Source organism: Pelodiscus sinensis, chromosome 3 (assembly GCF_049634645.1).
Source record: "Pelodiscus sinensis isolate JC-2024 chromosome 3, ASM4963464v1, whole genome shotgun sequence".
Lineage (NCBI taxonomy): Eukaryota > Metazoa > Chordata > Testudines > Trionychidae > Pelodiscus > Pelodiscus sinensis.
Genome location: NC_134713.1, coordinates 127159196 through 127176556, shown reverse-complemented (window position 1 = coordinate 127176556; position 17361 = coordinate 127159196). Strand labels below are relative to the sequence as shown.

At 45.0% G+C, this 17361-nt stretch overlaps 1 protein-coding gene across 1 annotated transcript in view; it reads right to left on the bottom strand.

Moving 5' to 3' along the window:
- Window positions 1-249: 249 nt before the first annotated feature.
- Window positions 250-17361, bottom strand: part of GPR137B (G protein-coupled receptor 137B) — a 33730-nt gene continuing 16618 nt past the window's right edge. Inside the window, exons 3-7 of the mRNA XM_075924805.1 lie at window positions 14396-14618; window positions 9207-9360; window positions 6208-6332; window positions 5041-5165; window positions 250-1022 (exon numbers count right to left, since the gene is read on the bottom strand). Of these exons, the coding sequence (XP_075780920.1) occupies window positions 911-1022; window positions 5041-5165; window positions 6208-6332; window positions 9207-9360; window positions 14396-14618 (739 nt within the window). The 3' untranslated portion in view covers window positions 250-910. The remainder of the gene's footprint in view (window positions 1023-5040; window positions 5166-6207; window positions 6333-9206; window positions 9361-14395; window positions 14619-17361) is intronic.

Sequence of the window (17361 nt, the reverse complement as noted above, 5' to 3'; positions counted from 1 at the left end):
GGAAAGTTGACAGAAGACTGTGCATTCCAGATTATTGTCTTAAAGTATGCAGCCTTTCTCCAAAATAATTGTTTTATGGGTCCTCCATCCACCAACGTCTGTGGAGATGAAACCGAAAATAGAGGGATTGCTTTGGCAAAAGTCTGGGGAGACCCAACAAAGAGCTCAACTTGATCTGTATTGCTGTCTGGCGCGTGCAGACCTTCAGACAAATTGAAACGTACATTACAAGGAACTGGGAAGATTACATTATAAATGGTATGGTATATTTTATAAAGTGACATGTGCATTTTAAAAAGTCTTGGTCATATACACTAAAAGTCTCAAAGAATTTCCAGTATGTTACAACATTGTTTAGTTTCTGTAAATCTCTCTCTCTCAAATAACAAATGTATAGGATCATGAGCTTTCATGGGTAAAACGTGAACAATTCATCTGATGGAAGAGGGTTTTACCCACAAAAGCTCATGATCCTATATATTTGTTAGTCTTTAAGGTTCCACAGGACTACTAATTGATTTTAAAGTTACAGACTAACAAAGCTACCTTTCTGAGATTTAAATAACAGATACAGTGAATACATTATGTCCACTACGGCCCTTATTCTGCAATATATGTATTTTAGTGCATAAAATTAAGCACATGTAGGATCAGTCTAAAATACCAAGTCTTTAAAACAATGTAATTAAAATGTGGCTTCATGACATTAAACCATTATTTAATCTAGACTTTTTCTCAAATTACGAGAATCCTGTGGCAAAGATCTCTTATTCCTTGCACAAGAACAGTGCCCCTAAAAACCAACAAATGAAGGAAAATGGCTAAACTTTGTTTTTCAGAATATTTTTTATGTTTTTGTTTTTTATGTTTTTCAGAATATAGAATGTCTTAATACTGTCATTGATTGGAGCTATATAGGGCTTGGCCGTTCTGTGTTCATTGTTGACTCTGGCTGCAGCGATCCTATGTAAGCCATGAAACTGTTGTTTTGATGTCCCCAATCATAGTACTCTGGAGAGAAACTAAAAAACAAAATACAAGAATTTATGATGCCGTGATTCTCTGTACACCTCATTTATTTAAATGGGACAGAATATAACTTCATAAATATAGTTTACATACATTCTAAAGAAGCTGTTAGTAGACAGGATACTTTATGCTTAAATCTAAATCAGCTATTTAGGTATGCATCCATGTACAGCAGTAATGTGGACCCAAGGAATTAGTCCTGAATTAGAGACTTTCACCTCTAGGCTACCAGTTGAACTCCTGCCTAGTTTACTAATGACTTAAGAATTTTACCACAGGAGGGCTTTACTTACCCTCCCCTCCTCCCCCAGGTTTTGAGGTATTCAAGGATATTGGACAGTAGTATGTCTAGCCTGCTTAAATTTCTGTCTCCTAACACCTTGGAATCAGCTAGTAGCATTGTAAGAACTAAACATATTGGCTACGTCTACACTGGCGTGATCTTGCGCAAAAGCTCTTTAGTGCAAGAGTTCTTGTGTTAAAGTAGTTGTGCAAGAAAGCGTCTACACTGGCATGTGCTTTTGCGCAAGAGCATCCATGCTAGTGTGGGTGCTCTCTTGCGCAAGAAAGCTGTCATGGCCATTTTAACCATCGGGCTTTCTTGCGCAAGAAATTCATGTTGCCTGTCTACACTGGCCTTTTGTGCAAGAACAGTTGCACAAAAGGGCTTATTCCTGAGCGGGAGCATCAGAGTTCTGGTGCAAGAAGCCCTGATTTCATACATTAGCACATCAGTTTACTTGCGCAAGAACACGCGGCCAGTGTAGACAGGCAGCAAGTTTTTGCGCAAGAGTGGCCACTTTTGCGTAAGATTGCGCCAGTGTAGACAGCCATTTTGTATCCACACACAATATGGTCAGTGACTGTGAGCTTGGCTAGGATACTATATGTTCTGTCTGTAAGCAGTTTCAAACACTTGAGATGTTCTTTGGGTGGTATTCCCCAACAAGCCTTTGGAATCAGTTTTTTCCTCCTGGTTCTCCGGGCAATCAGAGATCCCAGACCACTCTGCCACCAGTGGCAATATGGGTGTGATCTCCAAGCACTCTATGGTTTGCGGAAGGCTGTGTAGACTTCCCCCAAATGCAAAGATACCAACTCAATGTGGCAGCTGCCAACAGGCAAGTTTTTGTTGAACTATCATAGAACACTAGAACTAGACAGGATCTCGAGAGGTCATCAAGTCCAGTCCCCTGACCTTAAAGAGAAAGCTGCACCCAATTCAACCAAGTTTGTTTTTCTATGCCAAGAAACAAGAACTGGGTTTTGGATGGTGGGAAGAGGTTACTGGGAGCCTTCTTTTTAAGGATATTTCATGGTGTTCTTATTCCTCCGATAATATCTTTTAAAATAAGGTGCTGACTCGTGGTAGATCTCAAATGTATAGAATTCCTGTGTTTCACAAGCAGTGTGAAAGGACACTCCCTGGATCTAAATCTAGTTCTGACTGAAGTCAGAGCCGGCCCTTCCCTAGGATGGTTTGGTGCAGCTGCCACAGGCCCCACACTTTGGGAGCCCCTGTGATGGGCACCTCAACTGTTCTATGGAAGGATCCGCAGGACCTAGGTCAGCCCTGGGGGATTGCCTGCAGGGCTTGGTGTGGGGCAGCAGCAAAGATCAGACCCCCTCACACTCATTGCAGTGGCAGGAGTCAGAGGCACCTGGCAGCCTGCTCCACTCCCTTGCCATCTCAGAGCACCTGTGCTCAGTTTCACCCTGGTGGCAGAAAGTGGAGCACTGTGGCCCCAACCCCAGCTTCTCATCACCCCAGTAAAGCGAAGTGCATCAGGCTAGGAAATGGGTGATGGGGTAGAGGTGAGCAGGCTGCTGGGTTGCTCTGGCTCCCACTGCTGTGGTGAGGGGGGGCTGAAACGCCTTCCCCCCCATAATCCCCTGGCTTGTGTCACTTGGGGAGGGGTCTTTGGGCATTGGGTGCAATGTGGCAGGAGGGGGTGAAGCAGGGGTGGGGTTTGGGGAAGGGGTGGAGTGGGGTCACAGGGCAGAGGGACTCTGCACCTGAGCACTGGGATGAGGGTGTTTTGCTCTGGACCCTGTGACCCCCTAGGGACAGCCCTGACTAAAGTTTCATAGGAAAGTCCCCCTCTTGCACCTGATGTAATACAATCACAAATACAAAATAAGGCTTATCTAGGAGCTTCATCTCACCAACTCAGTTCATAAAGCCTCATGCCCACTTCTCTCCTTGCTAAAGAGTCTTCCCCTCAGTTTTCCAGGTCTCCTCAGGTGAGATGCCCATAAGCAGCACTTGCTCCCTTTAGGTTTCTCCATACACTAGGAAAAGGGCATCAGTGCAGTGACCCAACCTGCACTCCATCTGAAGATCCCTTCCTGCTTTTACTCCAGGAGCCCATACATGTTCTGCCTCTTCCCATCTCTGCATTGCCCTTCCGCCAGGATGCTTGCCACTTGGTGTGTCTAGGGTTGCCAGATGTCCAGTTGCCGACTGAAACATCTGGTTGAAAAGGACCCTGGCAGCTCTGATTAGTACCACTGACTGCGCTGCTGAAAATCTGCACTGCCATCTGGGAACTGCCTGAGGCAAGCACCACATGGGCAGAGCCTGCTCCCTAAGCCTCCTCCTGCACCACAGCCCTAAGCAGGAACCCCTCCTGCATCCAAACACCCTTCTGGAGCCTGCACCCCATACCCTCACCTGTACCCCAATGTGCTGTGCCAGGCTTGTACCCCCTCCTACATCCCAAACCCCTCACTCCTGGTCCTACCCTGACAATTTCTCCCATCCAAGCTGCTGCAGGGCTGAATCACTCAGTTAGTGGCACTGTGATAGCCTCAGGGCTGGTGCAGCTAAGCTAGGCAGCCACTAATCAATACCAACTGGTGTGGCCAGGACTCCCCACCCATCTAGTCCTGAGTGTTTCTGGTAAGCAGTAGGTTGTAAGGGGGGGAGGGATAGAACAGAGAAGGGACTTGGCAGGGAGTGAGGGATTTGGGGGGCTGGAGTGACTCAGAAAGCAGCAGATGTGGGGGGGAGAGGGAGGTTTGGGAGAGCAAGCCAAAAAGGAGGCTGAGCAGGAGAAGGCCTCAGGACAGGGAATGGGGCTGCAGTCCAGCTGCTGGAGGCGTTTCCAGCACTCAGATCAGCCTCCCTAAATGCTGAAGCCATACCCTGCTCATGCAAAAGGGATTTCCCTTTATACCATTTCCTTTCCCAGCATGTCTGCTCCTCAGGTTTGGAGCCCTAATGGCACCTGGACTATGAGAACTTTTGTCTGTGAAAGGGCTGAACTTAAAACTGAAAGAACTGACCTGGTCCTGCCCTTTTAAAGGGCAAGCACCTTCTTTTATAGCTATTAAATCATTCTGTTGTGGTTGTCCCCCAGCCTTACACTCACACAGAAATGCATGTTTGTTCCCTATCACATCTCCCTACTGAGCTCTGAGTTTTTTTACCCCACCCCGAAGTATCATATGTGAATTTGATTACAGAATCATGATAAAATAAATACATTAAAAACTTTATCGGCATGTTGGAGAAATGGAGGGTACGAGTACACGGAGGAAGTTTGGGTGTAGATGGGCGTTTGAGGCAAGAGAAGTTCTGGGGTGCACTCAACTGAGGCAGCTCCCTGCTAGCAGTGACATCCTTGCTGCTCCAAGGCAGAGGCACAGTGAGGTGGCACCACTTGGTACCTCAGCCTGCAGGTAGCTGTCCCGCAGCTCCCATTGGCTGTGATTCCTGGCCAATGGAAGCTGGAGAGCCAGCCCTCAGGGCAGAGCAGGGCCAGTGCATAGATGTTCTTAGCTGTTCCTCAGCCTACAAGCAGCAGGGACATGTTGCCACTTCTGAGGAACCACCTGGAGCCTGGCCCCTCAGAAACTGGACTATAAACTGAGCTTTCAGTGAAGATCAGAAATGCCACTTTGAAGAGCTTTCCAATTGGGGAAGTGCTGGATAACCCAGCCTTTCTTGGAGAACATTTTACAGTTCCCAGCGCATTTCTTCCTTCTATAACTATACCCATACCTCACCTGCCCTGTATGCCTTGTGGTGAAATATTCCAGGCCAGATCATCATCACTGTCATATCTCCGAGGGTTGTCAAAGAAATAGGATCTTGGACCGAATCCATGGCTTGGTACCATTCCTGGATTTGACTATGGGGAGAGAAACCATCAGTGAAAATTTCACCAACTTGTATCAGAATGTCAGAGATGCCACCTGTTCATTTTTTTAAAGCATAGCACTGAAGAGACATCCTCATCAAAAGCTCTCAGCCCATGGGTATGAAAGAAGTCTGTTAAAGTATTTTCCCCCCATCTCTCACTTCATTCTGCTTTCTCCATTCCTTCAATCAAACCTACCAAACCTCTATTTCCAATGAGTAGAGATGCTCATGCTGCCAGCCTTACTGCCCTGTGTGTGTCTGCTCTAGGCTCAGTATCAATTCCTCTTCACCATAGCCAGCCCTCGCAATAACAGAGCAGTTTGGAACTGGCAGGCAGAGGAAGGGGTGCACAATGGGAAAATAAGGTTGGGAAAACAAGGAATTCCCAGGAGAGTGTTTGGAGAGCTGTAGAAACTTTGGACAAATGACCAGTCCTGGTTCAACCTCCCAATGTCCTGAAATTCACTCTCCTATCTTTGGCACAGCTTCTCCAATCAGCTGCCCCTCAACTGACACATCTATTCCTGTGTAACTATACCCAATTAAAGGGTGACACGAGACCCTAAAATGCCATTAGCCTTCTTGGCTACAAGGGCACACTGTTGACTCTCATCCAGCTTCTCGTCTATTGTAATCCCCGGGTCCTTTGCCAAACTGCTGCTTAGCCAGTTCGTCCCCAGCCTGTAACTGTTCCCAGCCAAAGGAAGCTGCAGAAAGCAGTGTCCTGATCCACCCCACTTCTGTTCCATTCTTGTAAATCTTGGCTTTGTCATTGTCCCTGAAGTTTGAGTGTTATGATAAAAGCACGTTGCTAGTCAACAAGCTTCAATCAAACACTTTTTAAAAATAATTGTAAGTTTTTCTACAGTAACAACCAGGTAGGGGCAAGTGGCCTGTCTGGATGATTAAAAGCATATTATTTTTACTGAGAACAGTTTCAAAATAAGTTAAAATGTAGAGAAGTAAAAACGGACAGTAAATTGAGCTTTACAGATTATCTGAAGGTTGTGGCTGGAAAAGATTTTATTTACCAGGTCTTTTGTAGGGTTTCGAACACGGAAGAAGTACACAACCAAAGAAGTGGGCAGCAGCTCCCAAATAAAGAGGATCACACCAAATACGATGTACCCAGCATCTCCCAACTGACACTTCAGATCTGCCTGTTGAAACATCAGAGGAGTGTGTTCAGAAATGAGAAAGTAAGTTTAATGAGTCTAAGAAACAAAATAATCTTTCTAAATGTATGTAAGCATTAGGCAATCTGATGGCACATCTAGTAGCTGCGTATAAAAGGAAAGGCGTTACAAACAGAGAGTTGTTTGGAACCATACAAAGTTCCTAACAATAAAAATCCCTTTGGAAAGATATAAAATTCTATTTTACTTTGTCCATCTTCTTGCACTTGGATAGAAAGATGATGTCTGTCTGTATCTGTGCAAGTTTCTTCATATGGTTGATGGATTTCCATTCCAAACGGCTAAATGTAGTGTCTTGCATGTAGAATAGTTAGTCTAGACTAACACGACTACATTTCTATCACTATTCTACATCCAAGACACTACATTTAGCCGTTTGGAATGGAAATCCATCAACCATATGAAGAAACTTGCACAGATACAGACAGACATCATCTTTCTATCCAAGTGCAAGAAGATGGACACCGTACCCAAAGGACTGAAAGTGAACAATCCATTAAGATCAACATACTATACTGACATTTTTTTTTTAATTGTATCCTTTGGTATATATGGTTGTGACTATTTTCTTCCACTATTTGATCTGAGGAAGTGGGTCTGGCCCACGAGAGCTCATCACCTAATAAACCATCTTGTTAGTCTTTAAAGTGCTACATAGTCCTGTATCTTGCTTTCTAAGCTATTTCAAGAGTGAAGAAATACACAAATTACAACTTTTCAGTTCAGCACACACCCTGTTAGCCTGAATCTGTCGGCCAGGGTTGGGAGACTCAGTCTCGGGCTCCAAAATATTATTTAGCCATTGAGCACCCAAAAATGAAGGCACCAAGCATTGCTAGTCAGATTTTGCTAAATTCAAAATGAAAAATCAGTCATTTGCCAATTTGAATTGTGAGACTTTAATTGTGCCAGCCATGATTCAGACCCCGGTATGCAGAAGAGTTGATGTAAGAGGGGCATCATCATAGGTTGTCATGTCTCATGTAACCTCATGGCAGATTTGGAGAAGCACATGGACCAGGAATGTAGGTAGGATACGGCGCATCCTATATAATTGCACTCGCGTGTATTGGGACCTGAGCATTAGCCTGTTTACTTTTAAATGATATAAACATCTGAGATCAAAGATTGGGATTTTCAAAAGAACTTAAAGGAGTGAGGCATTCAACTCCCATTGAAATTCAACAGGAATTGAATAAACCACTGTTTGAAAACCCTACCGTTCAATCTTAGCTATCATTTTGGTTAATTAAAATGTGACTGATCGTACGTTAACACTAGGACTACATGAAGGGAACCCGCAGCTATTCTCACTTTTATTGATAGAGCAAGAAAAACACTTGTATTTTATTGAGTGGGGGTGTTGGCCCCACTAAAGTCAATGAGAAAGTTGGCATTGACTTCAGAGGATCCAGGATTTTGCTCATGTGATTAAACTGTAAATAGAATCACCTATTTCTTTGCTACCCAAATATGGTTCAAATTATTCAGTATAGCCCTTTCAGTAATGAGGAAAGAAGAAAACAAATCCCCCCACACCTAGTTTTAATAGTGGGGAGTTGCCTTTTTAGCCCTTAAACCTAAATGTAAATAGAGTGTAATAATCAGAAGGTAAGGTGTGATTTTTTTTTAATGTTATTGGGTTTGTGACTGCTTGCTCTTCTATAACTTGGATTATTTTTCCCTACCCATTTTATTTATTGAAAAATTCATCTTCTTGGAGAACAAACTTGGTGCATTTTTTTAGTTTAAAATATCAACGGGGTTTTATTACAGTAGTTCTGAGCAGGTCTGACGATGGGGGAGGGAGCAGGGCCCAGCAATTCAAAAGGACCTGGGGCTCCCCGCCACCACTGCTGCTGCTGTGGCTGTGTTAGTGGCCAGAGCCCTGGGCCCTTTAAATTGGGGCAGGAGGCCTGGATGAGACATCGCCCCGCTGCACCACCCCTTCCTCCCTGAGGCCCTGCCCCTTCCGGGAGCATGGAGCCTGCTCCCTCCCCACCTTGCCCACTGGGACCTGGTAGGGTTGCCAGGTGTCTGGTTTTCTACCAGACAGTCCGGTATTTGCACCATCTGTCCGGTTAAAAATTCAGAAAATACCAGACATGTGCAATGTCCGGTATTTTCTGAATTCCCGGCTGGGCACCGGACAGAAGCCTGGAGGAGGCAGGGGAGTGATTGGGAGGCGGGGCCGTGATTAGCGCTAGGAGCCTGTGGTCACGTGCAAAAGCCGGGGGGGGGATAGGGGCTGGGGCTCCCAGCCACTCCCCCCGCCCCTCGGCTTCTGCACGTGACCAGAGGCTCCCAGCGCCAATCACGGCCTCGCTTCTCAGCTGGGAGACTCTGGCCCAGCTTCTACTAGCAACTCAAGGGAGTGCCTGCCAGGGGCGCAGCCCCTTGGACTCCGGCTGCAGCCAGTGGCTGCACCCCCGCCACCAGCTCTGCTTCCTGCCCCCTTTCCTCCAGCCCCCCCTCCTACCGTCCAGCCGCGCAGCCCACGACCCTCCCCAGCTCTGCTTCCCGGTCCCCCTTCCTCCCAGCCGCCCCCCCCCTTTCCTCCCGGCCAGCCCCGTGGCCCCCTCCAGCTCTGCTTCCCATCTCCCTTCCTCCCAGCTAGCCCTGCAGCCCCCGGATGTCCATCCCCCCCCACCAGCTCTGCTTCTCCCCCCCCTTCCCTGCTCCGGCTGGTCCCTCTCCCCTCCCGCCCATGGTCAAGTGTGTCTGGTTTTTTGGTGGGCTCTACCTGGTAACCCTAGGGCCTGGCAATTCTGTCTGCCTCCCTGGTTCTGAATATACAGGACCTCAGTTTTCCTTGTTCACGGTAAACTTCATACTTGCCTGATCTGATACATTGTACCAATCATAATCAAAAGAATTGACTTTCTTGGTTTGGGAAAATGATAAGATGAATAAATTGTAACAGGCTCTTGAGGTATAAAGTAGTATAACAGTCACACCAATAGTTGTCACCTGACACACAGATGAACCCTAGAAAAGAGAGTTAAACATATTTTAGTATTTAAGTCTGATGATGGCAAAAACACTGTTTTACACAGACTTGGTAATCTCTGCTTCAGTGTGTATTAATCTTGGATAGAATTTAATGTTTGTTTGTTTTAATCTGGGAATCTTTTCCCAGAAAGAAGTGGCAGTTCCAGCTCTCAGCATGATTAGTTACTAGTCAAAGACTCTCTAATACTGCAGGAAGTACTGGTCTTAAAGTACTTAAAATGAGAACAAAAGAGTTGTACGTGGGGAATAAAACCTACTGGACACTTTCCATCCTCCTGCAAAAAATTAACCTCCAAGTACACTGCACCAGACTGAGAACTTCCTATATCTGATCTCGAACTGAGACTATAATGCAATGTTATACATTTTACAGCTATAGATTACCCATTTATTAGCCTCCTTGAGTAAGTGCAAAACATCTGGTCATAATTATTGGTAAATATATTGCACACAGAAATTCACATCCCGCATTGCAGAGCTGCTCAATTTATAGTTTAGTATCAATAGAAGTGTCTCAGTGAGCCAAGATTGAGGGATTGGATAAATGCGTGCAACAGTAGGTGCATTTGAGGCCGGGAATGTAGATAGGAATGGGGCCCTGGAGAGTTTCAGAAGTCAGGAGAGCTCTCTTCAACTGGACTTGGAAATGGGTCGAGTAAGAAGGGGAATGGTGTGATCCACACACACAATTGAGAGTAGCCTGACTGCAGCATGCTGCAGACTCAGAAATTCAGAGGGTGGAGAGTGAGAGAGACTATAACCATAGGCATCACAGATACTGACACAAGATCTGATTAAGAATTCATAAGGGCCTGGGCACAGACAGGACTAAGCTAAGGATCAATGTTAATTCTGTCGTGGAGACGGGCATATGTACAGACAAGAGAATAGGTGGAGGGGAAGAGGCTGTAACACAGGGGTGGGAATTATTTTTGCCTGGGGGCCACTTTAAAATTTTTTGAAGAAGCCCCAGGCCACCCTGGAAGGGGCAGGGCCTAAACAGGAAGGAGAGGGGCTACCCCACTCCCAGACCATGATTGGTCTGGGGGTGGGGGAGCCCCTTTGCCCCCCCTTCCCACTAGGCATCCATCCCTGGAAGAGGCTTGGCATGTGCCCCAACCCCCAGGCCAATCAGGGACTGGGGGCGGGGGAGCACGCAAAGCCGCCTCTGCTCTTCCCCCCTCCCCACCCTGCGAGCAGCACGCAGTGCTTCAAAGTGCCATGTGCTCCTGGCAGGGCTGGAAGAGGTTTCCTGCGCTCCCCCGCCCCAAGGCCCTGATTGGCCTGGGGGCAGGGGAGCAGCAGGGCCTCCGCGGGCCGGAACCACCCGCTTGGCAGGCTGGATTCGTTCCGCGGAGGCCCTTTTGCCCTACCATGCTCTAGCAGGACTCTTGGGCATGGCCTAGGGGCAGCCTTTTACACAACCAAATGAGAGAGAACAAAGTTAGGCCCTGAGCTCTCTGGATCAGCAGACGTAATGCTTTCAGCCTCTCTAGGGAAGGGAAAAACCTTGTTTCCATCTCATGTGACTCCCCCTCTCTCTCACAGTGGAGGCATGTAGTGATATAAATGGGGTCCAGAGCCTGACAGGGCTGGAAGCTGTCCACCTCATCATGGGCCTTTTTACAATAGTGTGGGGAACGGGAGTGTTCACACATTCAGAAGCATAACTCCAAGATTTCTAGCCTGGGTAACAAAGTCTAAAGGTGAGCAGTGGGATCAAAGGCATAGGACAATAGAGTCAATTACTTATGTATCATGTCATTTCACCAGCTTATAATGGGCTTCAAACCTTCACATGAAATATTTCATTCTCCACATTTCTGTAGGGGCCTCTTCAGCTATACAGCTGTAGCAAAATGGAAGGGGCATGACTTCATGAGACCCTAAATAACTGTGACTCTCTGAACAAGGAGGCTTTCTTTATGCACAGGAATGCAGCATGGTACAGTGGTTAGAGCAGGGACCAACAGCTCAGGTGGGCTGGGAGCAATTCCCAGCTCAGCCACTGATAAACTGCAAGATGTTGGGAAAGTTACTTAGCCTTTCAGTGCTTCAGTTTGTTCCTCTGTAAGAAAAGGCTCTAGGCTCAGAAAGTACAGAGAATTACTACTCTGTGGGAGTGCTTTCCCTCAAGCTGTCCCATTCCATTGCCTGGTTGTGCTGATGATACACTTTTATAAATGTCATGTCAATGTAGTACTGACTTTTTTCTGCCTTCTGTGAGACTGGTGGAATTTGTGTTCCGAACAGTGACAGTCTGAATGTGCTCTCTGCGTCAGAGTTTCCCCTGGCACTCTGACCAGTAGAGTCTTCTTAAGCAGTGGCCTTGCTTGGTTGTTGCTGGTTTTGTTTTCTTTTGGGGAGAAGCTTATCTCATATCAGTCACTGGACTCACTGTTCTCTCTTCATTTTCCTCTCTGCTGCAACTACACCATGAGCAGCTGGGAGCAGTGGGAGAGGTGGAAGAATCAGTAGAGAAAGGAAAGCTTTAGCTGTTTTTTTCCCCATTTCATAATGTGGTTAAACTGAGGTAATTCAATATACTATATATAAACTTGGCCAATGGCAGAGTTTACAATTGTCCTGGAGACAGAATACACTTATCCCATCATTGATCATCCCCCTTCACAAGCCATATTTCTTCCAACACAAGAAGCCTGGTCCAAGTTCCTACAATTGGGAATTTTATCACCATTTATGAAAAACTATTAGCACTTCCTTCACAGCAAAATGACCAACGGCATCGATTCATCCGACACTCCGTATTGCTACTGCTACTCAGCCTGTTTGATGTCCTGGGTGTGAGTGCACAGCTTTGTAGAGCTGCATGCCTGACCATCTGATTAAAACAATGTTGCAAATACTCCTAGAAGTACCCCTGTGAACAGGAGCATAATATATTGGCAGGCCTGATTTGCAATGACACTTGTTCTGAGTTTAGACACTCAGATATTTAAAAGTGAATTGAAACCAGAAATACAGTATGTAGTGGTGAAAGCTGTGGTAAGACCATAGCAAATGACAGGAAATGCTATAAAGAGGAAACAGTTGTTACGCACTTCTCTATTCTCCCTCTGTGTGGGAGACTCAGCTATGTTGTTATGGAAACGAAGGAGGAAGCTGATAGGAGCTGCTGACTCAGACATCACAGCTCAGTTCTCCACAGTGCACGCACCCCAGCACAGAAGAAAGCAGCTGGCATTTTTCGTTGATTTTTTTTTTTTTGCCAGAATGGAGGGCTTAATGCAGTTTAGTGTATTTAAATAGGCTGTAGCTTTAATCACTTCTAGCTCAGAAAATAAAAAGGCACGATAAAAATGTTTTGTTCACTACAGCCAAATCCTCAGAGCAGTATCCAGTATAAGTAGCTAGGTGCTAGGAAGATACACAGGGGGAGTAAGGGAAGGGGAATCCTTTCTCAGAGACCATAAAGTTTACTTATCCCTATCAGCTGTAAGAGGTTTACATGCCCTCATGAGAGGCCTAAGGATCCGTGAAGAGGTAAGACTCTAGTCATTCACTTTCTTTAGTATGGGATGATGTTTGAACAGAGGGAGCTAGCACATGTGAGGGTCAAATGGAAAGGTGCCAACTCTCTAAATACCTCGTGGGGAGAGGAATAACTCTACCGGCAAAAGTCCTTTGTCCTGTCAATTTACTGGGGGTTTTTTGTGGGGTTTTTTTTTTTTTTGGCGCAAAAATGTGCTTGAGGTGTGGACACGCTGCCAGTTTTTGCGCAAAAACCTTGTAGTGTAGACATAGCCTTAGTGTGCATGTTATATGTTTCCATCACCTCAACTTTAATTTCAGTGTTGTTCTTCGTATGAGGAGACTGAATTTCCAGTGGGAGGAGTAAGTGAGTGAAGGGATTTACCCCATCTTATACTCTCTATTACAAAAAACTCATGCTTAAATGATGCATGAGATGGACAAGCTTCCCTGACAGCAAAACAAATTCACTGGCCATGCCACTTGGGCAGCAAATGAAAAACCTGAAAAGCACAGTTGCAGTTTGAAATCTACCAATCAGACATAGGTTTTCAGTTGTATGTTATATCCAGATTGACTAAGTAGGAAAAGTAATTAGATGGCCAACTAGCAGGCAAGAATTCTGTTGCAAGATTTTCTTTATAGTAACTGAAATTTACAGTATTGGCAGCTTCATGATGAAGCAGATGTTAGCATATTTATATTAAACTCTAGTCACTTTCTTCCAGCCTTAAACTCTTAGTGCAAGTCAAAAAGTCAAGAGATCTTTGGGAAAGTAAATCCCTTTCACTTTTTATAAACATTACAGAATGTCATATTTTGACTTCATGCCAAATATGTACAGTATTGGCTTCACTAGCATTACACTGTAAGTCTGCCCATTTAGCATAGCCAAAATTTGTTTGCAGCAGCATAACAGACTATATCTTTAAAGAATACCTACTGCAGGATCTTAAAAGTGTATCTCCTTTTCTACTAAGCCATTTTTATAAAGATGAAGTATTTTTAAATACAGCCTTATCACTGGCAGAAGGATATGTACCATTCAGGAAAGACAGTTCCTACTTTGTGTTACTATTTATTGTTATGGCCATTCCTGCCTTCTTAAAGATTTAAACTTTGGTAAATTAACAGGCTGAGGGAGCCCAAATCTGCTCTTCAACTACATGCAGCTCTGAAATGCAACTGTCTGGGGTGAAGGGCAGCAGCCAACTGAAACACAGCTGCGGCATGTAATAAAGTCTAGCTAATGACAACTTCTGCAAACCCCTACTTTTATTTAAAGTGCTGTGGCATCTTTAGTAACACTGCAGAGCAGAAAGCACATTGGTAAACTACATGGTATTCAATCGATATGTTTTAGAAGGATGAAAGGCTGAGTTGAAATTCTTGGGTTTAATAGCTTTCTGGTTGCAGAGAGTCAAAGAAATTTAACTCTGAGCTGTATACCACTAAATTGTCTCCTTTGGCTGACAATATTCTTCAGTGAGATTTAAATGATATCTAAAATGTACTTTACCTTGGATTCCAAGTAAATGTTGGCTAAAGACATCTTGGAAATCTTATACAGACAGACGGAGAGTGAGATGGCGCACAGAACAAATAATGTGTCATTAATTGCCACCCGGACAGAGACAATGACTTTCCTCTCTGAATTCTCTGTTCTCCCCAACACTGCACAGGTTAAATTCACCAAGAGGAAGAGGAGACTGATGAAGAGAGAAACCAGATAAAGAGGCAACCTGGAGAGGGAAAAACAGGCTTTTAGAACTACTGTTTAGCAAGTGTCAGCAATGTGCTTGAAGCTGCACGTAGAGCAAAGGGCAGATACAGTTCCTGTGCCAAAGCTGTCACAGCTGAGACAGAGCACTTACCAAACTTCAAACTTATCAAACTGATTCAGAATGCTCTGTGTGGCCTGGAGGATGATTACCAGTGATTTCACAGCTTTTAAAAATCCAGAATAAACTGATATTCAAGCCGTCTACTTATTTGTAAGGGATAAAGCAAGTATAAAACAAATGTAATCTACACAGATCTTTACATATCTTTTAAACAGATGTGTTTTCCTTTGCTAGGCTCTGTACATCATACATCACAGGAACCCCTCTGACCATTCAGACTCAGCATGCATGAGGAAGCCACTGTTGGTGGAATGGCCAAGTGTGTGCTTTAGGCCTAGGCCTGGGCCTTGTACGCACTCAGTGCTATAAGTAGACCCACTAATTACCCATTTTTAAAGTCATATTTTACGTCAGAGGTAGAAGCCCTTTTTAAAGTCTAAAGGCTATGAGGCAGCAGGCTATCCAATCCCTCTTCTCCTCCCCCAAATAACTTTTATCACATGCAGCTTCTTGGAGGGGACATTCAGAATTCTAAGTATGAAACCTTGGGGCTGGCTAGGCACCTTTCAATCTGCTTCAAGTGAACAGCAGCCCGTAACTTCACTGCTCAAAGAGCAGAGCAAGCCTGAACTGTGACTTAGAGCTGCACCACTTCTCAGCCATCTGATCAGGAGAGGGAGTAGCAACTTGGCAATGGGTGTTTTGCTCTCCCTTTTCTCCCCCTCCTCAACACCAATATTACAATGCAAAGTCCATGCAGAAGGATAAAGATGCTCCTTACATTCCTTTATTCTCTTATGCAGTAGCAGAGCCAAGATCCCAATTAGTCTCATAATTAAAAAAATAATCAAAAGTGTTGCAGTTGTTACTGGTTACTTATTTCAGCATTATCAGCTTCTCAGAACAGTTACTAACCTAAGACAACAAAAAAGCAAGTAAGTCAAGTTTGCAGCCAAAAAGGTCAGTATTCCCTGTAAGCCAAGCACTTGGGCAGCCACCCAGGAGAAATTCAAATGCTGCCCAGCTGATTAACAGAGCCCCCAAAGCCATTCACAGCTGGCAGCATGTGTTTCTCCTAGTGGTGCGCATCCACACCTGCCTTGGTGCACATAATAAAATTTATTCCACATATGGATGGGAAAAAAATTAGAGGGAACATTGCACAGGATCTTCTTCGAGGTTTGGTGTGGGGTTGGGATATACTCTTAGGTTGTCATTTGAGCAATCTAAACTCAGTCTTTAAATAAAAGTTTTACCCCCCCCCCTACAAAGCAGTGAAAAATACTGCCCCAAAAAGTTAATAGTGCATAATTTATGAATCATGGCTGCAGGTTCCCTATGGTATTAGAAATGTCACAGGTACCATGATATTTCTGTTTGTGACTTTGCATAGGTGTCTTTGTCAGTGCCTGCAGTAACACACAGAGCTTGCTCTTCCTGTCCTGCACGACTCACTGTCTCTTGGCATTATGACCTGGTGCATGGGATTCTTATGCCACTGCCTCACAGCTGCCTGACCCTGTGACATGAGGTAGGAGTCCGTAGGCCAAACTGGAGCAGGGCTGTGGCCCCGCATGCCAAGTCACAATGCTCAAAGCAGGAGCCAAGAGCCAAGCTGCACCTCTTGGGACAGTGGTTGCTATTGCAAGGTGAGTGTGGGATGTGGATTGCTCTCCAACACCCCCCACACCAGGAACTTCCCTTCACCCCAGGCCAGGATTGGGGTTGTGAGACCAGGGTGCTGCTCTGGCTGTTCAGTGACCCTTTGGCAGGGCACTGGGGGCAGAAGTGACATATCCTGTATTGAAAGAAATGAAGTTGAAAGTTCATACCTGTCAAATTTACCCACCACTTCCTCCTGAACATGCACCATTTGCTGAATTTACCCTGCCTGCTCTGTGACTTTGCATAGAAAACCACCATGACAAATCTGCAGCCCTGATCATGATACAAAACTAAAGCACTGATAGCTCATTTCCAAATGAGTTATTGCTCCATTTTGCCAGCGCTGGTAACTGGAAAAGAAAGGGTGCTTCACAGAGAGCCTTTTTATATAGACTAGGGAGAACTGAAAGAGCCTAAAGACACTACTTATATTTATGAATCGATCGGATTGTTTCCAGTTACAGTTCCATCGATGCTGTCTTTGTGTGGCCTGGAGTGGAAATTACTTCTCAAAAGAAAGATAGTGCTCATTGTGAACCTTTAAGGATAGGCTATTTTCATTTATGCTATTTATAGATCGGTTTCCAACTTGTAGATGTTTCTAAGGAGAGTGCTCTGGAGTAGCCCCACAAAATTATGTCAGGGGCACATTGGTTCTGCAGCTTTTATCTTTTTCACATAAATTAATTGGTCTGAAGCATTAGGCTCTCTGTTCCAGAGATTACAGCTATATGGCTTACAGTTTATTCATCTCACAAAAGGCTTTGAAGAGATGGGCATGCCTGTTCCTTCTCTTCCCCTACCACTTCCTACTGCATGACACACACTCCCTCACCCCCAACACAAAGTACTTTGCTCTCCTATCTTAGATTAGGAACAATATTTCCCTTGAGACTAGTGCTCTGAGTTCTGCCCACGAGATACTATTCCCAAAAGATTGTGCAGACATTCCAAATGCGATCATGAATATTCCTTT